General features: G+C 38.8%; 1 protein-coding gene across 1 annotated transcript in view; it reads right to left on the bottom strand.

Moving 5' to 3' along the window:
• Window positions 1–27,646, bottom strand: part of LOC124132030 — a 70,574-nt gene that overhangs the window by 31,535 nt on the left and 11,393 nt on the right. The window contains exons 9-28 of the mRNA XM_046495608.2: window positions 25,588–25,673; window positions 25,217–25,280; window positions 24,639–24,827; window positions 23,058–23,305; window positions 22,109–22,379; window positions 21,135–21,290; window positions 17,617–17,800; window positions 16,626–16,813; window positions 15,952–16,209; window positions 15,529–15,643; window positions 9,701–9,954; window positions 9,003–9,089; window positions 7,735–7,870; window positions 7,084–7,310; window positions 6,640–6,725; window positions 5,467–5,530; window positions 5,173–5,361; window positions 3,024–3,277; window positions 1,797–2,070; window positions 67–222 (exon numbers count right to left, since the gene is read on the bottom strand). Coding sequence (XP_046351564.2) covers window positions 67–222; window positions 1,797–2,070; window positions 3,024–3,277; window positions 5,173–5,361; window positions 5,467–5,530; window positions 6,640–6,725; window positions 7,084–7,310; window positions 7,735–7,870; window positions 9,003–9,089; window positions 9,701–9,954; window positions 15,529–15,643; window positions 15,952–16,209; window positions 16,626–16,813; window positions 17,617–17,800; window positions 21,135–21,290; window positions 22,109–22,379; window positions 23,058–23,305; window positions 24,639–24,827; window positions 25,217–25,280; window positions 25,588–25,673 — 3,486 coding nt within the window. The remainder of the gene's footprint in view (window positions 1–66; window positions 223–1,796; window positions 2,071–3,023; window positions 3,278–5,172; window positions 5,362–5,466; window positions 5,531–6,639; window positions 6,726–7,083; window positions 7,311–7,734; window positions 7,871–9,002; window positions 9,090–9,700; window positions 9,955–15,528; window positions 15,644–15,951; window positions 16,210–16,625; window positions 16,814–17,616; window positions 17,801–21,134; window positions 21,291–22,108; window positions 22,380–23,057; window positions 23,306–24,638; window positions 24,828–25,216; window positions 25,281–25,587; window positions 25,674–27,646) is intronic.

The raw sequence follows: 27,646 nt of genomic DNA, 5'->3' as shown, positions 1-27,646 counted from the left end.
TGACTCCTAAAGTCACATGCTTTATGACCGTCGATAAGCAGACATACAAGGGTGACAGAAATATACCCGTATATCCAGTACACAGTTGTCTATGCTTCCATGGGTGTCAACTCCAGTCACGTTACTGCAGACCTGCACGGACCTGGAGTCATGAAATACTTTGTCACAATAGGCCCTGGCTTGGTCCTCTGTCCATCCATCTTGCCACTCTCCTTCAGTTTGCTGTGCAGAAAGCATACTTCAAATATTGAATTTTGATAGATGCAGAATAAAAAACAACATATTTATGTCACGTTTCCACATTATCTAATGATAGATAGGTTTCCTGGTAGAATAAAGCCAACGGAATAAAACGATATCCGTTGGGGTCATATGCACATATCAAAGGTCAAGTAGGGACTACTTTCAGTAACAAACATGGCGTCGTACTTGGATAATTACTATCATTATCAAAAGAATAGTCTAATATACTGAAAATCAGGGTCTAACTGTGACGTAGCGTATGCAATTTGGCACTTTGAAGATATAAATGACGTAATAATTTTGTAAGAACACTACCAAAGCGGGATAAGTTTCCATACATGTGTACGTAGACCTTTTCCACAAATTAAAACGGTTGGATTTGGCCGAAATATGTCAGAATTGATTCCTTGTTTCGTTTTGTCGCTGTGTGTACATCTGACTGCACTTCGTAACATTATAACAGGACAGGCAGACTCTGTCAACAAACGTGACGTCTCATAGACAAGGGTTAGTGTAGTTTCCCTTGGATAAAAGGCAGTTACTCTAGCGGACAGACCGATGGATTGCAAGTACAAACAATTTGTGGAGGCAATTGCTATTTTGTAAATATGTAGTTACGCCACTGTATAAGAAACATGTTTCAGATGGAACTATATTAACTGTCCGACAGACACACCCCTTACCTGCTAACGTAATATATATTAATGCGCATATTCCAAGAAAACTTCAGTGTTTAGGTAATGTTTGTGAGAGATGGTAAGGCTTGAAGAATGGCATTATATGATAAAGAAGTTATCACGCTTGTGTGTTTAGGGGTGGTAAATACTCTGTTTTAGGAATAAACACTTTGTATTTCGCTCGCAAAGGCTCTCTAAATACAATGTTTATTCACAATACAGGATATTTACCATCCCTAAGAATACTCGCAGGATAAACCTGTTTGTAAAGTATGTATGGTAATAGAAGGATACGACAGAAGTTTTTGCAAGCTAGGGTCTGACAAATGAAAAGTGGAGAAAGGTTTACACTGTCATCGGGTATGAAATGGAATTTGACGTTTATGTTCAATTGTATGCATGATATAGGAATTAACAAGATCAGTTCTAATTAAAAATGATTGTACTAAAACTGTTACTGCACTATCTTATAAGGTGTTGATATTATTAGCTTTGGACGTATATGTGACATGAATTTAACTGGTCTACTTTTGACTGGGGTTGAAAATCATGAATCTTGTATGGCCCAGGTCATAAACTGATTTTCTTAAAATTGCAATGCATATTTCGCTCAAGTATGTAGCTTAGAAACCACAGAACATAATGCGATTGGAGTCATTGGACAACAGAATATATGTATAATTTACTTGTTTTCATGAAAACAGATATTTGTATTCGTCCGCCATTTTTAAATGACGCAAAACCATGCCATATGATACATTTTCTCATACATATAGTACATTTATGACACGATACCTAAATTAAACTGAATGTCGTATCTATAACTCCCCATGAAGTACATAATACAGATCATCTGATGAACACCTTGACACATACCCTTTTTTGTCTGTGGGATTCCTTCCAATTAGAAGTCAATTGTATAGATCTCCTCTTGCGTCTCTCCTTGATTGTACACTTTGATGGGATTACACCTTTATAACCATTTAGGGTACTGCAAATATTTACAGCTGCAAGAGCAGTACAGTTTACTTCTCTCACAAGTGTTCCACTTGTGGGGTCCTTTGTGCAGGAACAAAATGTATCGGTCTTCTTCCAAGGGTCCAACCTTGCGTGTGTATCTCTATTGAACAGATCATCATGATCCTCAACCCTGAAACATTGGTATTTTCTAAAATAACCAAAATTTATAAACTTTACTGCATGCACACATGTGCTACTCTACATGTTTACCATTTGTGGCGATTTATGTCTGCAGTGATTTTCTTCAGGCACGGATCTACATTACTGTATCATTATAAGTAATATCTATATTATTGAAAGAAGTCCATATCTGTGATGCTATTGGAATATTGCAAAAGGTGGCACTCACTCACTCAACTATTCACTCAACTGTAGTTGGTTTAAACAAAATTTGCTTGACCTTGTTTGAGTAAAGATAAAAAAGAGGAATAGTTTGATAGCTTAATGTGGCGATTTCAACCTAAAGTTGCTATTTTCATGTTCAGACGAGCTTGGATAAAAGTCACTAAGATTTCTTAATTAAGATTTTATAGAGCACGGTTGCAGAAAAACTGAATGTCGTCTTGAAATGTATAATACATCATGAAAGATAGGGGGAGGAAATTCCAGATCAGAGCATCATTGGATCACGATCCATCTTGCAGAACGAAACTGCCAGACCTCACAGAGCTAGAGTCCCTACCGCCTTCCTGCAACAACATAGGATCACACTAACCAACTTATTCGTCGTATCTTGCACACAGAAACATCTGTGCGACGTAGGCCGTGGGCTAGGTATGACCCACGAGCAACCCCCCCCCCCCCCCCCCAACCACTTCTCAGCAAGAGTCGTATGACGCTCTTTGAACCCTTGGTAGAAAGAGCATGCTCGATTCTATCTCACAATTCGTGAAATGTAAACACCAAAGGCTAGAGCTTCTGAAATATTGCTCAACATGAAGTTTACTATTGGAAAATTGGGACATCTCTGCCAAATTTGTAATGTTTAAGGCACATATTGCAAATTCAAGTGGACAGGTGATCACTCGAGTAAATACGAGTGAAGGGTAGCGTATGTCAAAGTTCTATTTTTGTATCTCTCACCTCCAAGAGTTGGAGAATGTCGTGAGTAGGTTCTCCCAGACCCTATACCCAGCATTGCAGGCATCGGTAGAAGTTTTGTCAGTGGAGTAGCTGCCATCTCTCATTACAAAGTCGTCGTTGCAGACATCGGACAGATTACCGCAGAGGCCTCTACTCTTCCCAACATCTTGCACAGATGGGTAGATGTAGACATTGAGGTACCGGCTTTTCCGGTAAAAGTTTATATCCACTTTCCCTCCTGTTGGCAGGTATACCTTCAAGTCACAACATTTGTATTTGATGTATTTTGATCTCAATTTCACTGTCCAAGTCAAATGGGTATTACCAAACATTCTACTGCGATAATATAAATCTGATGCAAGTTCACAGCTTTCTGTTTTGTGTATAGTAGCAAACTGTGTAAAATGTAAAAGAAATACCAGACTTTCAGTGTATGTCGAGAGTGTACTTTATGTTTCCATGGCTAAATACAACCATGCAATCACCAACATCTTTGTTAACCGCCAGGGGCTGGTGGTCGTATATTACTATAGTACAAATACCTAGTGTTCATAAATATACCGCTCATGAAAACACATAATTATGTATCCGAAATGTCCAAGAGATCGTTTGTTGTGATCAAAGCCTCGAACTTAATTTACATGTGAGAAGACTATGGATGATACCATAGGGTAACATTTTACAAGTAAACCACCCATTTGAGAATTGGCTCTTTTCATATCTCATATCGTCAGTTAAAGAGCAAATTAGAACGCGATAATCTGTTTTTACACGTCATTTGGCAACAGAATAAATAGTTATTTGGGCTTACGTCAGTAATGTTTGTTTTCAAATATGCAAAGTGTCAGCATTAAATAAACATCTGTAGACTTTAACATCATCCATGGTAAGTATGATAACAAACTAGAAAAACAGAAGCATCCATATCCTCACCATATACAAAATGCCCCAAATCTTCCAACCGTAAACCTGTCTCACTATGTTATATAATAGCTAACTATACCATTATTTACGTTTTTACATCTGTGGTCCCTAATTTTGTCCAATAACTACGACTTTGTCTGTGCCTCTAGCGTCCCAAAGTTGGACGCATACTCACTGGTTTCACTTCAGAACCTTGTGTTAAGGGAATTCAAAACGTCATAGCCAGAGACAAATTAGTTCCGATTCCAAAGGTCACGGAAGACGAATTAGTGATGAAATGTTTTTCTACTATGTTTGTAGTGGACATGTCTGATTGTGGTCATGGAAATATTTTTGATTGTAAAGCATGGCGTCGTATCCCAACAACATGGATCATTGCTCATGCGACAGATCCCTCAATTCTTTTGTCAAGACTCGATTGTTTTTAGGCCGCCGCCGTATGGTGAATGGGGAGCATTTACGTAGAACAGGATATGCTTACTCTTTTCGCGAACACTTGGTGTCATAACTGATTTTCAGTGATCATTTCATAAAACTTCTCTCGCTGTTTCGCCAGAAACACGAGACTAATTATTCTCTGTCGTTGACGTTTTTAATTCTAAGATAAGCAAGTACTGAGGACAATGAGACACTGACACTCATGTTTTGTGAACATTCGACATACTGCTTCTCTTTGCAGTAAGATGTTTTGCACATAATGCGACATTTTATCCTGCACTGTCATAGGCCAAGCGCAAATACCTCTCCTTTCCTCACATACCTTCCCTTTCTTAAAAAACAATATCCACTATACCTATATTATGCAAAAGAAAGAGAATTTATGGAAGTCAACATCTTTATTATGAGGAACAGAACGTTTCGGAGTACATGCTTACTCCTTGATCAGGTGAATGAAGTTGACATCCATAAATAAATCCTCATGTGTTTCAGTTCCAAATGCCTTTCAAAGACCTATACTATACAGATACACTAGGTCTTGGTATCATAGATTGTAAGTTAGGATTCGTGTGAGACAAGTGATATTTACTTTCGGGCGTAGATGATAATCATAGAAAATCTTGTGTGGACAGTATGATCTAATTATCAAGAGATTGATTACCCCAACGACTGTAAAATATTGACATCCGCACGTGATCAAAAAACGTAACCAATGGCTGTTGTTAAATATGGTGTGAAACTCCATTCACTCACTCACACCAAAAACACATATTAGGAAGAACAATACCTGATAGCTGCTTTCCCTTCTCTTAACCTGCAGCACGTCTCCACCATCTTCACACAGTGTGTACTCAATGCTCCAGATGTCGGTCACATCAGGGCACCTGTTGAACTCAAACACTGTCCTGCCTGCTCGTACAGCAACACCACAGTTACACCAAGCTCGCGATCCACATTTGAAGGTCCTGAGTTGAACCTGGTACATGAATATATGCTTTGCTATACCATTTACATATAGTGCAAGCATAAATGTGTGACTGTTATGGTTGAAACATAAAAGTAAACTTGATTGATATCTTACCTCAATAGGACGTTCGGTATAAGTATACATTGTAAATGTGCCATTGTATTGATGTTCGTACCTCCTGAAAAATATATGTCAGTACTTAATACTTCAAAGACGGATTGTACAGTAACAATGTGTTAACGTGTCTATAATTCACATCATTAATGTTTCCTACAGATACGTAATGAGATAAACATAAAATTTGGCAAGACCATAGGAACGTATTTCCTTGTCTGTTCATTAATGGGGTGATGGTGTACATGATGTCATATTGCTTGATGACTTGAGAGTTGAGAGTGACGATTAAGCAAGTGTAAGAGAATCGTCGATTTCAATCATTGGGGTGTACGATCTTATATTTTCTTGAGATAAACTGCACACTGATTTATTGCAGTTATGTCCAATAATTAATAATGATGCTCAGGGGAGGCAACTCACAACGCTCCATGGACAAGTCTTTAATATCTAATAATGGATAGTTAAATAGTTTCTCTCATGGTGACAGTCTTAATGGTGACCAAACCGATGGGAAAAGGCTATTAAAATCAACCAAAAGTATCTTGAAAGTAGTTTGAAAAGAATAAGAATATATTTGTTTTCTAGCAGATTGGTTTAATCTTTACAAGAAGAGTCATAATTTTAAGATATTTTGGCAGAAACTCTTGGACCTGTTAAGCATAGAATGTACAGTTGTGTAAGTGAAATGTCCTATTGACGCTGGTGTAATATTGTTCAAACAAGAAATGAAAAGTTACGAGATATAACTTAGAAGGCCACATTTTTGAGAATATTTGCTATTGTGAATCCAATGTGAAGTTAGAGTTGTTCTGTCACAGGTAACCGTCTTACCCCTTGTTATCAAAACACATTGTATTGTATTTCAAACCATGTTATACGTTTTCAATGCATCGGAGGATTTTGCCTTATCTTGTGACCAATCGACTCTTCTATATCCCTGAATAACAGTCGCACAGATGTGTTATTTAGTTATAACATTCTTGTCAATATAACCGTTAAGTTGACAACATCTATAAAGATCTATTTTGATTATATACTTTAACCAAAAAATAGAGTATGGGGATGTTCTGTTTATAGGTGTGATATGTATCAGCTTTATAGAATCCATACCTGCTAACAAAATTTCAACGTATTGACACTTAGGACGCCATTAAGCAATAATATATTTACCTGCCATCAAATGTCTTCATGTGGGGGTCATTTACAGCAAAACAAGATTTGCCCTCCACATCCGAGGTATCCTTTATTATTTGTACCTGTGATCAGAATAATTGATCGTACATATGTATTTATAAAAATATATACAACAATTATCATACAGTTCACATATACATTGTATGCATACCCTTCATATAAGATATATACCGAGAACAGGTTGATAAATTGAAACATAACACATTTAATCAAATGAAATTTGGGTTTGCAGGATACTGTCATTTGTAAATAGATTATTGAGATATTGATGACTACTGATGTGTAGTCACTTTCCATATAATGTGCAATTCGAACCCTAGTGATTATACCATTGACCTTTGTATTGCGTTTGAACCAATCTCGCTGTGTGATTATTCCATGATACTCCATGGTGCGTTAATAACTATATGTCACATTTACCGTTATTTGTCCTGTATTGTAGTTCGACCATAGTTCATGTGGAATCACATCCCCCGTTCCCAATGCCAGTTTAAAGTTCTGGGTTGATAAGCCATATCGCACAGATATACTCCCAAAGACCTTGATCGTGTGTGTTTCATTCCATCGAGAAAATGGAATGGTCACTCCACATGTCGAACGTGTAAGGACAGCATTATCACATGGATTGGTAGTGGTTGGATCCTTTTCTACAAAGTAAATGTAAAACTTCATCGCCAGAGAATAATCAGTCTTGACTATTCGACGAAACAGATTCCCTTAGGCGTAAAAGGCACAGTAGCGGCGAAATAAGTGAATGGATCACTGAAAATCGGTGAAGACAAAAACAAAACATTTCAAGAAATGTCAGGTACCTTTACCATAAATTCTCTAAACAAATGAAGATGTGTTGTTACATTTAAAAGAACTATTGACTTCAAAGTGATTGGCGATGAAGCATTATATTAAGCTTCTTGCTGATTCACACTGTACGAAATATGAATTATGAGCATATATCTTAAATAACAATATACCTTCCTATTTGGCATTTAAATTTGAGAAATAGAAAATCTCTTATTTCAAATTAATTCAATTGGTGCTAATGTATCACATTAGCAGGTATAAAATACTGACTGATGGAATATGTTTCGACGTGTAATTCACACTGATTGATATCCATTAGGAATTTCTGGCAGCCAAACGGGGCAGTGAGCTGAAGAGAAATGTCCGCCGATTCCCCTTCCTTCAAGATTAATGAGGTACTTGACAGCTGTTGGTAATGAGAAGTAAGACGCAATCAAAAACATACCAACATGGAGATACCAACCATCATGAATACCTGCTTTGCTAAAAAGTAGTTTAAACGTGAGATGACTGCAACATGTAGTGAATTCTACTGCCCATACACACGGTTCTTGCTAATGGTTGTGATGTGATTTGTTTGATGTAAGAGAACTGTGGCATCTGGATGAAACATTCACGTATAATGAACCAAATTTGGTAAATTAATGCGATATTTATTTCTGACCTTTGTTCGCTTATCTTACTTCTTTCCACAATTGATAATAGTTGTTATTTAAACCAAAATGAAAATAAATGTGTCCTCTGAAAGCCATGAACGAAGTCCTAAACCACCCCAACTCTTGTCTTTTAATGACATGACCTAATCGCTATCATAGTATGATGTTAGACGTCCTAAAATTTCAGAATCCTACTTTCTGCTGTTTTGGAGACATCAAAAATTATGAACAGATGAAGGACATACACAGGGATGACTGAAGGTCAGGCCACGGATAACACGTCACGCGAAAACTCACATGATTTACATGGTCTTAAAATGTGAGGTTAAGTTTTAATCATGACAAAGAAGTAAATAAGTTACTTAGACATTCTAGTGTATTTAGGAGCCTTACAATATTAGTTATATATAACTGTTTTGTCTCGTCATTAAAACTACCAAAATTACATATATGAAAAAGTGATACCTTAAGTTATGTATACCCGCGTATATGAATATTCAGGAAATATCTGCAGTACACACAAAGTAATATACATAAACTTGGTAAAGGCGAGAGATTTGATTCTCACCAATTCTTTTTCTTATCACTAACTCTTACTCCACAATATTTAATCAATCGCAAAGCAATTTACCGAAAAGGGTTTTGTGGCTTTTATTAACATGTAAACTCGTTTCAAATTAACTGAAATAGTTACTGGTTAATACACTTTCTTACTTTCAGTTGACAATTTGTAAGGCTTCTACCATGTTTCCAGTCAAACACAGAAACACTGAGGTCAAGGAAACACTTATATGAATATTACTGGTGTGTCAAGCATTTTAGGAATGCGTAAAACTTCTTACAAATAAACAAAAACGTTATTCAAGAGAATGAACAACCTACCTTAATACCGATAAACTTCGCTTCAGACTGTACAGGAGCGCCAGCCGTTGTATTTAAGCATTTACTCACTCTCACGGAGCAACGTATCTTTGAAATATGAAATATAATGATACATGAATATGCGTTTTATGTATACAGTTATGTTCTTGTCAAGATCATGTTTTTAGGTTTGTCAGCACTATACGCGTTCCTGTGTGTTTCACCGAAGTGGTATCATATCGGGGTTTCCTCCCATATGGAGATGACACACCGACATATAACTGGAATACTGTTCATACTGTTAAAAGCGACGTTAAACCCAACTCACTCACTCACTCACTCTTATTAAGAACATTTAAGGGAAACAATACTTTTCAAATATGGTTTGGAAAAAACTATTAATCGCAAGATATCCCATATTTTGTGCATCTTAGATCAGTACAAAAGGACAATCATATATACAAAGAACATTTAACATACACAATTTTAATAAAGTAGTTTTTATTAAATTGTCTAATGGCCATTGCTGATCGATGGATGACAAGGTCGACACAATTAATGGATAACATCTTCTTTTACATGATATTACAGGACGTGTGGATATAGATACGTGTACCGCTGTTGAGCAAGATTTACAAGGATCTATATCGAAAAGTAGCATATAATAGAAATTGTTATCCATAAATTGTGTCAACTTTGTGTTTTTTAGTAGTTTTTACCTCGAATCCAACAGTGGTTATGTTGTTTGCCCTAAGGTCATCCTCTGTCAAGGCGTGCATCTGGGTAACATTTCCGTCGTCCCATTGCTCAGGGTTTGTAGCCGCCACAAGGTCGCCATCAACAAACCAGTTGGTGGTGTAGAAGACGTCGTAAGGATGTTTGATGAACTGACAGTGGAACTCCAATTCCGTTGCAAGATCACCTTTACGGACAAGTTCAGTAACTATTGTGACTGGTGTATTGAAATCCGGAGCTGCAAGCAGAAACATTGCAATGCTCACATCTTCTCCTTTAGCTTACCTGCACCAATGACAATGATCACGAATCTCTTGCAATTTGTTCACAGCATTATTTGATGTACATCATCTGAACCTATATGAGTAAGTTTCCAAAGGCAGTGTCATATCAGTTATGCCAGTTTAACGCATGCTTTTTGTGTGACAATAAATATTACCCAAACAAAAGAAAGGTATGACACTTATTCAACAACTTTAATATGGGTAAATTAAGGTTGTAAGTATTGCGAAACATCACGTTTATTGTCATATTCAATATATATGGTTTCATAATGTACAGGACTAAATGGTTATGTTATTGTAGCAGCCTTTGTTTAAGTGATAGTCCTTGAAAATACTGTAGAATCAAGAGATGTTGTAGTTGAGCCAGGTGTAGTAGTCTCGGCAGGTGTGGCTGTCGCCGTAGTTGTTGTCTCAAAACATGTAGTTGAGCCAGGTGTAGTAGTCTCGGCAGGTGTGGCTGTCGCCGTAGATGTTGTCTCAAAACATGTAGTTGAGCCAGGTGTAGTAGTCTCGGCAGGAGTGGCTGTCACCGTAGATGTTGTCTCAAAACATGTAGTTGAGCCAGGTGTAGTAGTCTCGGCAGGAGTGGCTGTCGCCGTAGATGTTGTCTCAAAACATGTAGTTGAGCCAGGTGTAGTAGTCTCGGCAGGAGTGGCTGTCACCGTAGATGTTGTCTCAAAACATGTAGTTGAGCCAGGTGTAGTAGTCTCGGCAGGAGTGGCTGTCACCGTAGATGTTGTCTCAAGAGATGTAGTTGAGCCAGGTGTAGTAGTCTCGGCAGGTGTGGCTGTCACCGTAGTTGTTGTCTCAAGAGATGTAGTTGTGGCAGGTGTAGTAGTCTCGGCAGGAGTGGCTGTCACCGTAGTTGTTGTCTCAAGAGATGTAGTTGTGGCAGGTGTAGTAGTCTCGGCAGGAGTGGCTGTCACCGTAGTTGTTGTCTCAAGAGATGTAGTTGTGGCAGGTGTAGTAGTCTCGGCAGGAGTGGCTGTCACCGTAGTTGTTGTCTCAAGAGATGTAGTTGAGCCAGGTGTAGTAGTCTCGGCAGGAGTGGCTGTCACCGTAGATGTTGTCTCAAGAGATGTAGTTGAGCCAGGTGTAGTAGTCTCGGCAGGAGTGGCTGTCACCGTAGTTGTTGTCTCAAGAGATGTAGTTGAGCCAGGTGTAGTAGTCTCGGCAGGTGTGGCTGTCACCGTAGTTGTTGTCTCAAGAGATGTAGTTGCGGCAGGTGTAGTTGTCTCGCCGTCTTGGCTGTCGCAGCAGATGTTAAAGTCTCAAGAGATGATGTAGTTGCGGCAGCTGTTTTCTCAACATTTGTGTTAGTCTCAGCAGATACGACGATGGTGGCTTTGGTAGAAGCAGTTATTTGGACTGATGAGGTAGTCGACGGGGTTCATAGTAGAATAGACTGATTGTCTTCCAAGTTATCAACGATGACTGCAACGCTAACTTCACTTGCAACAGCGGTTACTGATTTGAACTGAAAATGTGGTCATTTGGAGAAACAAAATACATCCCTGAGAAGAGAAGTGGAAACACTCACTACGAAACTGGACTACCTCGAAAATCAAAGTCGTCGAAACAATCTCTTATTCCACGGTACAACGAAAGTTAAACAGCAAGAAACCTGTAAAGATTGTGAGGATTGTGTGCGAGAAATTCTGAAGAACACTATGGACATTGATACTGACGTGATTATTGAAAGAGCTCATCGTGTTAATTGCGGTAAATCAATTATTGTCAAATTTCTGGATTTTAATGTAAAATCAGCTGTACTTGGCAAAATAAAACTCCTGAAAGACACTGGCTATTCGGTATCAGAGTACTTTTCCTATGCTGTCCGGCAGAAACGCAATATCAGAGTACTTTTCCTATGCTGTCCGGCAGAAACGCAATATCAGAGTACTTTTCCTATGCTGTCCGGCAGAAACGCAATATCAGAGTACTTTTCCTATGCTGTCCGGCAGAAACGCAATATCAGAGTTCTTTTCTTATTCTGTCCGGCAGAAACGCAATATCAGAGTACTTTTCCTATGCTGTCCGGCAGAAACGCAATATCAGAGTACTTTTCCTATGCTGTCCGGCAGAAACGCAATATCAGAGTACTTTTCCTATGCTGTCCGGCAGAAACGCAATATCAGAGTACTTTTCCTATGCTGTCCGGCAGAAACGCAATATCAGAGTACTTTTCCTATGCTGTCCGGCAGAAACGCAATATCAGAGTACTTTTCATATGCTGTCCGGCAGAAACGCAATATCAGAGTACTTTTCATATGCTGTCCGGCAGAAACGCAATATCAGAGTACTTTTCATATGCTGTCCGGCAGAAACGCAATATCAGAGTACTTTTCCTATGCTGTCCGGCAGAAACGCAATATCAGAGTACTTGTCCTATGCTGTCCGGCAGAAACGCAATATCAGAGTACTTTTCCTATGCTGTCCGGCAGAAACGCAATATCAGAGTACTTTTCCTATGCTGTCCGGCAGAAACGCAATATCAGAGTACTTTTCATATGCTGTCCGGCAGAAACGCAATATCAGAGTACTTTTCCTATGCTGTTCGGCAGAAACGCAATATCAGAGTACTTTTCCTATGCTGTCCGGCAGAAACGCAATATCAGAGTACTTTTCCTATGCTGTCCGGCAGAAACGCAATATCAGAGTACTTTTCCTATGCTGTCCGGCAGAAACGCAATATCAGAGTACTTTTCCTATGCTGTCCGGCAGAAACGCAATATCAGAGTACTTTTCCTATGCTGTCCGGCAGAAACGCAAACACCTCAAAGTGCTGATGGATGACGCTAGAGAACGTGGTGAGAGGTGTCAGTTGCGATTTGATAACTTTTAATTGGAAACGGGAAAACTAATAAATGTGATCTGGAAACAAACGCCCATGTACAGCTCGCCAAAACACAACCGCGTGCACATGACCGAGAGGCGGGACGACTCCCTGCACGATACTTCTAAGAGCTTGGAGGATGGCCGAGGTCCGCATGGATGTTTTTCCTTATGTCATGGAGTGTGCAAGGTTTGATGAATAAACTAAAAACTCTAGCTTTGTCAGTTTCTGCGAAAAGTATGAATTATTTGCATATCTTGAAACCTGAAAAAGTTGTTCAAAGGAAAACTTAGAAAGTATGATTGAACAGTACTCAGTGTATTTGAACAAGCGTGACTACAACAATAGAGTGGCGTGGCTGCCTTCGTGAGGAAGACATTAATCAATGTGATAAAACACGTGAACTCTTTATTTAGTGACCGTATATTAATTGTGCTCGATTTAAGTATAATTAATGTTCAGAAGGATATTCTTTTGTCTTTTGTTTACATTCACCCTGATAATAGCTCTTTGGTGACAGATACCCCAGGACCAGAGGTGTTGATAATTTAGAGAACTGTTTACTAGAATGGCTAAGAGATTACCCAGACGTTCATTTTATGATGGCAGGAGACTTTAACGCACGCATTGGTTTACTGCCTGACTATATATTATGTGATGACGATATTGATTACATTCCATATTTACATGACATGAAGTATGATCATTCACGTGTTTTGCAAACACTTGGGCCAGCGTTGTCCACTATTTGGCTGCTTCAGCTGGTTAATTGTGTTCATTTTTAGACTTTACTGTTCAGAAACGTACTGAATCAAACCAGGTCCCAGTTACTTGTAGTCTTAAGTGTAAACCTAATGTGATAAAACATTTGACAGAACTAATAGAAAAAAGTGTTTCAATACCGAAATATATATGGCCTTCTCAGAACGTTGAACTTTTTTATGTTCTTTGAAAGACAGATTACTTAAGATGCCAGTTAGAGAAATATCTAACTGTATTACCTCTTCTGAAAAGAAAGGCAGAACATTTGACATCTATTATTCAAGAGTGTGCTGAGGACAGTGGTATGGCTGTTTAGAATTAGTGGTGATACAGACACTTTAAAGAACTTTCATGTAGTCCGCAACAGATTTAGAGAAATATGCCGGCGAAATCTCAGTCATATAGCGACGAGACCAAGTTAAAATATATACAATTTAGTCAGAAATGCAAATTTTTGTTTAAAAACAAGTTGAAAACATATTTAAGCATACTATATTAAGAAACAATTCATGAAATATATTTGAGCATAACAATATTATATATACAGTTTTAAAACATGGGCTATAGGCCACCACTAACCAAAGCTAGGCCATCTCGCTAGGGATCATGGGGACTTACAGTACCTCTGTTTCCTGCATGATACCCCAGCAGGATTTACGTCTTCACTTTAGCCACTGGTGGTTGTGCAGAATGCTAGCCAATATTAAAAAAACCTCATCAATGAGTTGGCTTAAAAACACCGGTTGATGATAGTTACATTAATTATGATTTCTTTAATTCCTATAAAACAGCTCATTTATAAACTTTGAAATATCGCTCCTAAAGTGTTGTTTAAAATGTTCGACTCTCAGATTAAACCTATTATTTTATATGGTTCGGAGATTTGGGGGGTTCATAAATGGTTGTTTCTCGTACGTTTCCAAGCGAAGTTTTGTACATCTGGTTTGGGTATTTGTTCCAAATCTACAAATGTTGCAGTGCTCGGAGAATGTGGTCGATATGGTATTTATACTGATTCTTACACAGGATGTCTAAGATACTGGTTTCAGCTTCTTAATATGTCTCAGGAGAGATTTCCAAAGCGCTCAAACAATATGTTAGTTAGGTTTGATGCTGTTGGTAGAAATACATGGGTTTCTGCTATTAAGAATATGTTATATTCAGACATGTGTGGGAATTCAAGGTGCTGGTGATCCTGAATATTTTATAAGAGAGTTTATACTTAGGGTTAAGGACCGTCATGCACAAATATGGTGTTCTGGGGTGTCTTGATGCTCGAAATTAGTACTGTATTAATTATTTAAGACATCATCACTTGAACTGTATCTTTTAAATGTATTATCAAAAGAAAAGCGACGAATGCTTACACTTTTACGTATTGGAGAACTAGGAATTATACATAACACAGGAAGGAGGGATGTCATCGATAAGACACCCTGGTTTTGTCCATTATGGAAGTTAAGGGCAGTTTAAAGAAATTCATTTCATTCTTGTTTGTCCTATTTATGAAGATATTCGCTCAAAGTATTTCCCATATTTAGACTTTATTACTGGTAATTATCGTAAAGACATACTGGCTAGAATGTTAAGCTCTTCTGAGAACTTAGCCAGTTATGTAAAAGATGTTATCTGTCTTCGTTCTTCTTACCTGTAAATGTTATTTCATGCATCAGTTGATGTGAAACTAAATTGTATATATCTGTACGTGGTCCTGAGGCCTTATTACCGAATAAACTGATTGACTGATAGTAGATGTAGATGTATTTGTAATGGTTGCAGAGCATGTAGGCGCTGTTGATGAAAAATACATATAATAATTAACCCATTCATTAAAAGGGGTTGACACAGTTGTTCTTTTAATATACTGTTACAAAATATTCCATAATGTAGCACTACTGAATGAGCGTACGTTTCAGAAAAGATTAATCACCTGCACTGTTTGTCCAGCTTCTTGCACTACCAGAAACATGGCAGACCAAGCACGGATCAAGCGGGTGAGTGGTACCTTGCAGAAGACATGTCCCCCCATGTAAACAATATGGTCCCTGCAACAACAACAACAACAACAATATAACCAAGTAGAACATCCAAGAGCACAATCTCATCAGTTGGTTCAGAAAGGTCTAGGCGTATACATATTTGATCACTTCATTATTCTTTAATGTTTAAATGTTGCTCATAATGCCAGATCTGCGGTCAAGACTTGAGTTGTCATTTATTAGGATCAGTGAGAAGTGTTGCCTCTAAATGGTATACAGATGTACAAGCACAACAAAGGTTACATATTCCCCAGCTGACGGCCAGGTTGCTTATATATTCTCAAAAATTAAACTGGAATCATGACGTTTAAAACCTCAAGTGTCCAACTGAAGTCTGTCCCATTCACTGTGCCTTTGACGCAGGTGCTGTCATACATGATCATGCCGACACTCTCACTGAAGTTGGACGGGTTGTTAGAAACTGCAATTCTAAAGGCCCAAATGAAGGCAGAATCCTCTGCAGCCTCTTCAGTCACACCCAGAGATGAAATATCACAGTCGACCTGGCTGATGCTGATAACTGACCCACGCGACGTTCTTGCCCATATATTGTCACTGGTGGTGCTGTATACCTGTGAAGCATACAGGACTCCAGCCATAGGACGGCGCGATGTAAACAAACCAGACAATCAATTGATTGACCTGAAACCCAGTCACACAATTATACATTTACTGATTTTGTTGAAACTGAAAAGGACCGCAGTTGGACTTTAAATGTGTTATTTCCTGCATCATTAATTCCATTTAAAAAAGGGCGACTATGTTTGTCGTAAAAGGTGACTATGATTTTCTTAAGAGGCGACTATCAGGATCGGGTGGTCAGACTCGCTGACTTGGTTGATTCATGTCATCACATCCCAATTGCGTTGATAGATGCTCATGATGTCAATCACTTGACTATTTACAGGCCGCCGTTATATAGCTGAAATATTGCTGAGAGCGGCGTTACACGAGAGACAAACAAAATATTTGAAAAAGTCATATTTACCCTTACAGCCTCCATGAGGCATGATGTTTGGTTATCGAGGAATGTCTCTCCATAAACTGAGATTGCTTGACAAGGACCACGTGACGTGTCACAGTGGCCATCATCTTCTATGCTGTCTATTTCCGGAGGGTCCGTGAGATGAACAGAGCAGTCACCACCCCCGTAGTCTTTGGCACAAACACAGTCACCTACAATAAGGGATTGCGTGATACATGAAAACTAACTCTGCATTTTACCAGTATGTAACAACACTGTTGCAAAAGTACAAAATGTGGTTCATCAGCCTTCATCAGTCTTCTTTGCAAACGCATGTACCTGCAATGACGTTTTCTGTATCTGTATATAACTAAACGGATGTGAATCGATTGTTGGTGAACCTTAGTTTTGATCATCATGAGGAACAGTGACAAAGATCATTAAAGACAAAGATCAACTGTAACTTTTTTCCAGAGATGTGTCTGCTCTAGTTGAATTGCTTCACATCACTCAACATCAATCTTACCTGGTTTCAGATTACCTTTGATCAATATATTTTTGACAAGTGGCTAGGTGTGTTTACAAATCACAGGTCCATCAATCGATGATATTTTTGACCTTGTCAATATTGAAAAAGTATCTACCCCTCATAACAACATCAATAAATCTTATTTTACAGCTACTCGTGAGTCCAAATGTGAAATTACGACTTTGTCTAATGCATATTCCGATCTCACAGCAAACAAAGTGTAGGTTTCTGAAAACCTTCCGGAAACATTCCCCAAAAATGTCAAAATATGGCGGGGGTGTATTTTGTTCAATTAAGTGTGAAACAGATAAAAAATATTTGAAACTTACCAAGAAAATTGAAGATTGCGTAAGGTTCCCGGAGGGTTTCCAGAAGGTATCAAGGCCGGATTCAAAGTGGAAATTCACACTGCGCTTTCGTTAATTTACATAGGGCCGTGAAATGGTCAGTGCTGGCGTGTTTTCTTATCCACAAACTTTACTGTACCTTCAACACACGATCCATGTCCACCACAGTCTCCGGAACACGTCCTTGCCTCAACGATGGCCTTGACGGACTGGTTGGACGCCTCACTGCTCTGCTGGAGTTCAGGGTTAATGTTGACTTCATAGAGACACTTGTCTCTCACCGTGTCAACGGCAGATGGAGAAAACGTCGTGTTACCTGTCAGCTAATATTATAGATTAAATCATTACATACACGAAATAGACATTTTTAAAAGAAATACTATAAAAAGTAAAACAGCATTTTATACCATAAACAGTCACGAAATAATACAAAAGCCAAACGAAGCAAACGCATACACGATGACAGGATTTTATCGATAATTGTGCATGAGTAACAGAGTGGTGGACTTAAAACACAATCAGCTGGTTATTATAGTTATCATTGAAACTGAAGGTTCCAAAGGGGTTGCAACGGATAAACCATGCATATACATAATACCAATGTCCATGATATTTGGTAAAAGAGGCTATGTCTTAATTAAATCACACTTTTCTTTGGATTGTTGTTTACTTTTCAATCTTAAAGAATGAGTTATATTGGTAATATGTTTTCAGCCATATTCGGCAGTCACTCAAGCCTATGTAAAACAAAGATGTACATGCGTCAACACCTGTCTAAATAACGTTTGTTTTTATTATCAATTTCGCATATAACACCCATGTTTCATAAAGGTGAAGTGAGGTGAAATGGAAACCCGGACCTTCCACTCTCAGGAGGGGCGCCTATATCGTTAACCAGTTGTGTTTGCAAAACCATGGAACAAATGGTGAATTATAGATTAGATTGGTATCTGGAAACCAATAACCTTCTCACAAATATTCAGTGTGCTTTCCGCAAAAATAGAAGTACTATTGATCATTTAGTACGGTTAGAATCCTTTGTTAAAAATGCTTTTGTAAATAAACAACACGTAGTATCAATTTTCTTTGATCTTGAGAAAGCATACGATACTACCTGGAAGCATGGCATTTTGAAGGATTTACATGATTTTGGCTTGAGAGGTCGTTTACCTCATTTTATATCCCAGTTTTTAACTGACAGGCAATTTCAAGTCCGAGTGGGTACAACCCTGTCTGACCATTATAATCAGGATCAGGGTGTCCCGCAAGGCAGTATTTTGTCTGTCACTTTATTTAGCATTAAAATAAATAGTCTCTCCAAGGTTTAAAACGATTCAGTAGATGGATCACTTTTTGCGGATGATTTTAATATATCTTGTTGTGGGAAAGAATATGCATACAATAGAGAGGCAGTTACAAATCTGTCTCAATAGAATTCAAAAGTGGTGTCTAGAAAACGGTTTTAAATTTTCTAAATCTAAAACTAACTGTATACACTTCTGCAGAAAGTATAAGCCGCATAAAGACCCTAAATTATTTTGGAATGGCACCCCTATCAAAGTTGTAAAGGAGGCCAAATTCTTGGGACTCATCTTTGATAGCCATTTAACTTTCTTACCACATTAAATCACTTAAAGCTAAATGCCTGAAGGCGCTTGATTTGTTGAAAGTTGTATCTAATTCGAAGTGGGGAGGGGATCAGACAACCCTCTTACACTTATACAGGTCACTGATACGTTCAAAACTTGATTACGGCTCTATCGTCTATGGTGGAGCATGTAAAAGTAATCTAAAAAAACTAGATACTATCCATCACCAAGGACTGAGGCTTTGCCTTGGAGCCTTTCGCACTTCTCCTATTCTGTCTGTTGAAGCGGATAAGCCTTCTCTTAAACAATGCCGTCTGAAACTATCTTTACAATACATCACTAAATTATATTCTAATCAGTCAAATCCAGCTTTTAATTGCGTATTTAATCCTCTTTACAAAGATATTTACAATAAGAAATCATCTCTTGTTCCACCACTTGGAATAAGAATAAAATCAGTCGTTTCTGATTAACTTTCAAAATATAGCTCCCACACAACTTTTTTTATCGCCTCCTTGGCAAATGGTAAGGCCAGAAGTAGACCTTACATTAACAAAATTAAAGAAATCAGATACTAACCAATTAATTTACCAACAAGAATACCATCAATTAAGAAACACGTACGACACTTATAAATCTATATTTACAGATGGATCCAAGGATGGTGGCGCAGTTGCTAGTGCCACTATCATTGGATCCAGAACAATATCTTCACGATTACCTGATAACAGTTCCATATTCACAGCAGAAGCACACGCAATTTTAACAGCACTAAAATATATCAGTAATCAATCTAAACATAAACAATTCATTATTTTCTCTGATTCACTTTCGTGCCTTCAGGCGATTAAAAATATGTCTTAGAAACATCCACTTTTAATCCAAATTCTGGAATTAATTAGACTTGCTTGGTACTGGCCAATATGACATCGTCTTTTGTTGGTTACCAAGCCATGTTGGTATAACAGGTAAAACAATGGCCGATGCTGCTGCTAAAGCAGCACTCACCAAATCTGTGACACCACTTCTCATCCCCAACACTGATTATAAACCTGCAATTAGATCTTACATTCCTGATCTGATGCAAAAGAAGTGGGGCACCCAAGTAGGTGTCAATAAATTACATCAAATTAAACCAAATATCGGTTACACCTACTTGGGTTGTCAGTCCAGAATTAAAGAGGTCATTATGCGACGTTGTCGTATTGGCCATTCGAGATATACCAATGAGTATCTATTGAAAGGTGAGTATCCTCCGTTTTGCATCCCTTGTGATGAAAAAATCACAGTCAAGCAAATTATATAAAACATGCTTGACTGTGTTGATTTTTCCATCACAAGGGATAAATATTATCATGTAAAAACAGTAAAAGACCTTTTTAATCACGTAAATTCTCATTTAATATTGTGCTTTTTAAAGGAAATTGAATTAATTCATATATTTTGATGTACATAATATGTTTTTAGATATTGGTAGTGCTAATAAATAACTGAGATTGTTAGTGGCTGTACCCGCGAGTTGGGTTGAAGTAGCGTAAAATTATTGTCCTCCTAAGAGGGTATGTAAGTCCCAAATCATTCGAAGTATTTTTATGCATGCTAGGCTTTTTGACGTAGTATTTTTGTCATTTTAATCTTAGGCTTAACTGGTCAATTATCGCCAGTGACTGTAGGGTGATATAAATCCTGCCGGGGTCCATGCAGGAAGCAAAGGTACTATGAGTCCCTATGGTCCCTAGTAAGGTGATCACCCTTCAGTGACTGCCGATCTCTAGCCCATTTTTATATTGTGTTGTTCTCTAATACTTACTAATTTTTAATATTCTCAACTAGTTTTAAATAAAATCTGTGATATGCTAGTTATTGTACTGTCCGTCGTTGACAGGTTTTTATTTCGTCTCAATATATGTCTTATTAATGTAGTTGTCGTCACGATATGGCTGAAATACTGCCGATGTTACGTAAAGCTTTAACTCACTCTCAGGAGGGGCGCGCTACCCCTCGGCGACGAAGGTGGTCTGTTTCATAAAGGTGACCACAACATAAGATCGATGTAAATAAAACATACTCGTATATCCAGTACACAGTTGTCCAAGCTTTCATCTGTGTCAACTCCAGTCATGTTGCTGCAGACTTGCACGGACCCAGATTCCTCGAATACTCTCTCACAGTAGGCCCTGGCTTTTCCCTCTGTCCATCCGTCTAGCCACTCTCCTTCGACTTGCTGTGTAGACAAATATTTGATCACCAAGAATTTACAATTTAAGAAAATATGCATTAATGCGTTCTGCCTTTTTTCAGCTTTATTGTCAATTGGTACCAATGAGTTCACAGAATACATAGATTGTTTGTCTGACATAGAATTTTAGCCTTTCTATAGAATAGTGAGGGGTTTATGTGAAGGCATTAATGATTTTCATTAATCATTCGATGGTGTATAGAACGGACACTACGTTCAGTTGAGATTTCATATCTGAACTATTTCCACCTGAAATGAAAGAGACGAGGGAGACCACCTCGCCTCTTTCGTATTCAGATGAATGCATAAAGATTGACAAACATATCTCAACAAGACTGTGTGACAAGAGGGATGGCTTTAACTTTCCAGTAGTCAACATTCTCAATATTCAAGCACGTGGTGGTCAAATCAGTTGTTTCTATCAGAAGTAGTTATTGTCTATTGTCAATTAAAGACTTCTAATCCTTGAGGAAGAAAGGTTGACATTAATGACGTACGGGCGGACAGACGGCAGATGAAGGCCAACAACAGTAGTTCAATGATAGGTGGACCTAACACCTTGTTCACTTTAAGGCCATAGGTAGGTAAAAAGTTAAATATCGCCAAACACAAATATCACATTATATCACATTATTCAGCACAGCATATCACATTTCATGACGGCTTTGTCGCACGTTCACTGTTTTGGTTCCTATGAGCGCCTTTTGTGGACATTATGCATGTGATCATGCATTCAAAGTGTCAAAGCAGTGTAGTTGTGTTGGAGGGATAGATACGGACAAAGTGTCACGAGTATTTGTTACCCTTTTGTGTCTGTAGATTTCCTTTCCCGTAGAAGTCACTTTTACAGACCTTCTCTTGCGTCGCTCCTTGATTGTACACTTTGCATTTACGGAAGTGTACCCTTCTGATGGGGAGCAAATCCTATGCGCGTTACTGGCCTTGCAGGTTACTTCGCGGACAGGTTGTCCATTTTGAGGTTCTGTACAAGAACAATATGCGTTTGACCTCGGCCAAGGACCCAAGCTCGTATTCAAATCTGGATTAAAGAGGTCGTTTGTCTGCAAGTCAACTCTGAAACAAAGCAATTTTCAAAACATAAACAGCTTCAATCCAAAACAACAATCTGGCATTAAATTATCTTTAGTATATGTCTCTTGTAATTATTGGCCCTACTTGTTCCTGAGAAGTAAAACTAGATATTCCTAACAAAATTGTCAACATCAATAGCATTTATAATGAAAGGATAGCGTCAAAGCAATTTTGCCAACAATGAACAATTGTTAACATTTGCTTACTTAATATCAACGCATAAATATTAAAATGATTTTAACAATAGTTCTTAAACGGACAAAGTGAATAAAAATTCAACACATTTGGCAATATGTACAAAGCAACCTCTGGTAACGCCATGTTCTAAGTTTTAATGTATCTAAAATGTCATGCAAGACATTTTACCTACTGTATCCAAATCATAAATATAATGCATGAAACTTTCAATTTATACAACCTTCTTCGATATAAACGAACCTTCCTGATACATTAACATTATACAATGTTATTAATAATGCCTGTAGAGGTGAACATGTGAATATTCCCGTGGAGGAACACGTGGCCTTCCACACCTCATGTGTGAAAGTCAATGTATGTTGCACATCGTGTCAGCTTATGGTAGGTTTCATCCTCTTCTCATTTGTGAATAATTTGGCATATCAAAGTCCTAAAATTCGTATGACAGAGATCATCCCTTACCTCCAGGAGTTGGAGAATGTCGTGAGTAGATTCTCCCAGTTCCTGTACGGGGCATTGCAATCATCGGTAGAAGTGATGTCAGTGGAGTAGCTCCCGTCTCTCATTATAAAGTCGTCGCTGCAGACATCGGACAGTTTACCACAGAGACCTCTACTGTTTTCGATATCTTGGACCGACGGGTAGATGTACACATCGAGGTAGCTGCCATACAAGTTGACCCTGACTTTCCCTCCTGTCGGCAGGTATATCTTCAATACAAATTTTCAGGAAATGTGAAGACCCTACTATGTTAACCCTGTTTGATTACATTAAGTGCGAAAGAAAGAGCTAGGTAGTTGTCTGCTGTAACATGTGTTCTCATTCATTGAATGTATGTATGTATTGCACCTGATTGTCATAGTTCTGATCGTTTGGCTTGAATCTAAATTTTACCATTCCTTACACATGATGCTTCAAAATGTTTAGCGGGGGCACGGGTGGCCAAGTCGTCTAAGGCGCTGCAATTTGCTGTGCAGAGTTGGGTCCCTTGGGCACGCCAGAAACCTTTGATTGTGGGTTTAAATCCCGGTTTGTCCCGTTTTTAGGTTTGTCAGCACCATACCCATGCTCGTGTGTTTCACCGAAGTGGTAAACGTCTGAGACCTTCATCACTGACAAGCCGTGATATAACTGAAATACAGTTAAAAGCGGCGTTAAACCCAACTCACTCACTCTACATGTTTCGCAGCCAAAGAAAGAGGATGCTTTAGGGTTGTGTATTAATTTGAACTACTCGAGGATCAGTGTACATGTGGCGCTTGATCATCTCAAAGATATCATACCATGTACATAGCGTATTTAAGAAATTTTGCCTTTGTTTCGGTTCTTTAGACAACTCAAAAAGCGTTTAATTTACATTGTGTGTTAGTTAATATTCCAACATCATAAACTATAAAAAATATTATGTTCACGGTATCACAACTGATACACACAACTGTCCTGTGTAATATATTTGGTACTTCTTCCTTAGGACAAGTTAGTGAAGTTGTGAGGTTCAGAGCGACCTTCATTTAAAGTCAAGGTCACTTCAGTGGTCATTCTTTGTGAACTGAACCAATCACTTGTGGTTGGTGTGAACATGTATACGGTTTAATGCCATCCCCCCCCCCCCCCCCCCCCACCCCCCCACCCCCCCACCCCCAGCCCCCGCACACACACACACACACACACACACACACACACTCCTCCCCGTGTTTGGAACAATTTGGACAACATAATTAATAGCCGTTATCTGTGTTCTCGAATTGAATCAAATGACTTCATTAGCCTTGGCTGATTGCTGGGTCTACAAAGAGTAACAACCGAAAGCAGCAAAGAGAGAGTATAGTTTTTGAAACGTTTGGCCAACCGAGATAGCCGCAAAAAAGCCACATGTTCCTGAGTTTGAAATTTGAAAACAAGTGAATTAATCTGTTCACGCATTGTGCCTAAAACCACCCATTGTGTTTGCACGCACTTTGGGCATACCACTTGTTGGTGCAGCCTAGCGCTATAAACGTTTTGTTATCAGTAAGATTAATATTTTATTAATATAAAATTTACCTCATATCTGCTTCCCCTTCTCTTAACCTGCAGCACGTCTTCACCATCATCACACAGTGTGTGTTCTAGTTTCCAAATGTTGGTCAGATCCCCGCACCTGTTGAACTCAAACACTGTCCTGCCTGCCCGCACAGCCAACCCACAGTTACACCAAGCTAGAGGTCCACATTCGGTCGTCCTGAGTTGAACCTTGAAACCATGTCATGGAAGGTTCTGTTTATTTAGCCCAATATCCCAATGCACATGGCGAACACACATGTCGTGATAACTTCTCCTTATTACTACTTTGTCGTGAAGCTTTGTCCCGAGGCTTCACCCATTCGTTGTTACCCTCTTTTTTCAGATGAGCTCTCCGTATCTGAGCTATTTTAGCACGTCTTACCTGGTTGGTAAATTACATGTTTATGTACTGTCCCAGGATCTTACACTGACATATCTTGAAATCAATGCCAATGTTTTGCAATGTCTATAGTATGATTTACAGCTACATGATATGGTATAACTTACTGCGAAAGAATCTCGAACTCAAACATAAAACCCATAAAGAAATCGAATATTAATTTTAATTGATGTCTTACCTCAATGGGAAGCTTGTCGTGTTTGTACATTGTAAAAGTTCCATTATATTGGTGTTCGTATCGTCTAGAAAAAATATATTTACTGATGAATTTGAAAATTTCAAGCATTTTGACCAGAAATTGTTTTATTCTCGGGCCCGTTAGAATATCAGATGGTCGGGACACGAATATTATATATAAATGATATAAGTGCATTCCTCTTGTAACTGAAAACAGTCCTCAGCTAAAATGCTAAGTTGTTATGATCAAATATTTATAAACGTCTGCATACACACCTGTACAAAAAAATACCAAAACATTGTTACAACACACTCTATGTACACTAAATATAGACATCATTTCAACCACTAAAACAATGTAAATGTATTTACCTGCCATCGAATGTTTTCATGTGAGGATCATTTGTAGCATAGCAAAACTTGTTCTGTATTTTGGAAGTGTCCTTTGTGATTTGGACCTGTAACCGTGACCATGTGTTACATAAATCATACAGGAAACTTACTGTTTTTCAACAGAATAATGATCATCGTAACAGTAATACAGACTGAAAATTATGGTTTGTTTGACTTTGGCTGTAGTACCTCTATTACATTCAATCTTCTGGGGCCAACAAACGAGTAAATCTTACACGATGTGATGAAGATATTGTTGAAAACTTTAAGCTACAGTATAAGTAGATACTGATTATTATTTTTCTCAACCCTGAAAAATTGCTATTCCCAGGCAACACTTTCTAAATACTTATATGGAGATAGCTATGAATTATGCCTATGATTTTTCGGGTTTGTATCTACTACAAGAATGACAAATGAACAGCACTGTTTACATGTTCAAGTTGTCGATGGCGATTTACTACGCGTTATTCTACCCGCGTAATAATCTGAACCGCTAAAGAAACGTCACCCCAAGTAACATTGCTTGAAAAGTTGTCATTTAAATATCTTGGTAATTTTTGTCAAAGTTTCTAAAATTTAACATAACCTTGTCCGGAAAAATGAAATTTGATGATTAAAAACCCACTGCAAAAGACAATAAAACCGATCGCCCAAACGCATCACGCCAATGGCCATTGTAACCCGATGCACGTGTGTTCCGTGAAAATTGAAATGCACATGCGTTCCCCCATTTATTGCCCTATATAAATCCACCCAGATCGGATAACATTCATTCGTTATTGAATTGCTACCACATGTTAGATTGACAAGAAATCAGCAACACCAAGCCCTAGGACAATTGCAAGCAGGACGGACCGCCCGGCAAGTAGCCAATGTCCACGTAAGGACAATATACAGGCTCCAGCAACGGTACCAGACCACCAACACTACAGATGACCGATCGCGACCACGTGGTGGAAGGCCAAGGATCACCACCCGACGTCAGGATCGGCAGATTGTGCGACAGCATCTTCAATATCGCTTTGTTACTGCTGCGGAAACTGCTCGACAGACCACGGGGACACACCAGCGACACATTAGTGCGGACACCGTGCGTCGATGATTGACGAGCAGACACCTCCACTGTCACAGGCCACACCGAGGACCCATTCTGACACCACATCATCGCAGGGACCGACTTCAGTGGGAAACACAGCACCAGCATTGGCGTCACCAGCAGTAGAGAAGAGTCCTCTTCTCAGACGAGAACAGTTACTGTATCTCAACAGAAGATGGCAGAGAGAAAGTCTGGCGACGCCATGGGGAACGTTATTCGGATGCTTGAGGTTATTTTTGAGAGACTCGTGGGGTGGTCCGAGCATCATGGTGTGGGGTGGAATTCGTCTTGCACTGAGGGTCGGCCTTTAGTCTTCCAGAACATTGGTCCAGGGAGAGGCAATGGTGTAACTCGGTACATTGATCAAGTCTTGAGACCACACGCCATGCCTCATTTGGCACGTCGCCGCAACCGCGAGTCTCAGCATTATAACGCCCGTGCCCACACTGCGAGAGCAGCAAGAGACTTCCTCCAGCAGAATAGCATCAGAACCATGCAGTGGCCTGCCCTCAGTCCCGATTTAAATCCCACTGACCAAGGTCGACAACTGCAGCTGAACAACGTCAGGCGTTCCACAGAGTATGGGCTCAAGTGCCTATAATGCTGTGTAATAGATTATACTTGAAAAAAAAGTAATGTTGACAACAAGTGATATGTGTATAGTTGTTATGTTTTCTAAGTCGTTGATATGATTTCATGTGATATGAAGTTGTTTGGTCAAGGTTAAAACATTCAAGGGCCCAGTAAAGCTTTGTATGGTAGTCATGTGGAGGATATTTCCAAATTTGACGCATCAGTGACCTTATTTTGACCATATGTTCCCGTGTTTTGTCAGGTGAACTTTTTGCCTTTGCATGTGTTTGTGATGGGTGCCGACGGTAGGGCAGGATACGCTCACCTTTTCGCGAACACCTGGTATCATTACTATTTGATTGTGAT

This window comes from Haliotis rufescens, unplaced genomic scaffold (assembly GCF_023055435.1).
Source record: "Haliotis rufescens isolate VD_foot unplaced genomic scaffold, xgHalRufe1.0.p SCAF_15, whole genome shotgun sequence".
In the NCBI taxonomy this organism is placed as follows: Eukaryota; Metazoa; Mollusca; class Gastropoda; order Lepetellida; family Haliotidae; genus Haliotis; species Haliotis rufescens.
This window is presented reverse-complemented; position numbering and strand designations above follow the sequence as displayed.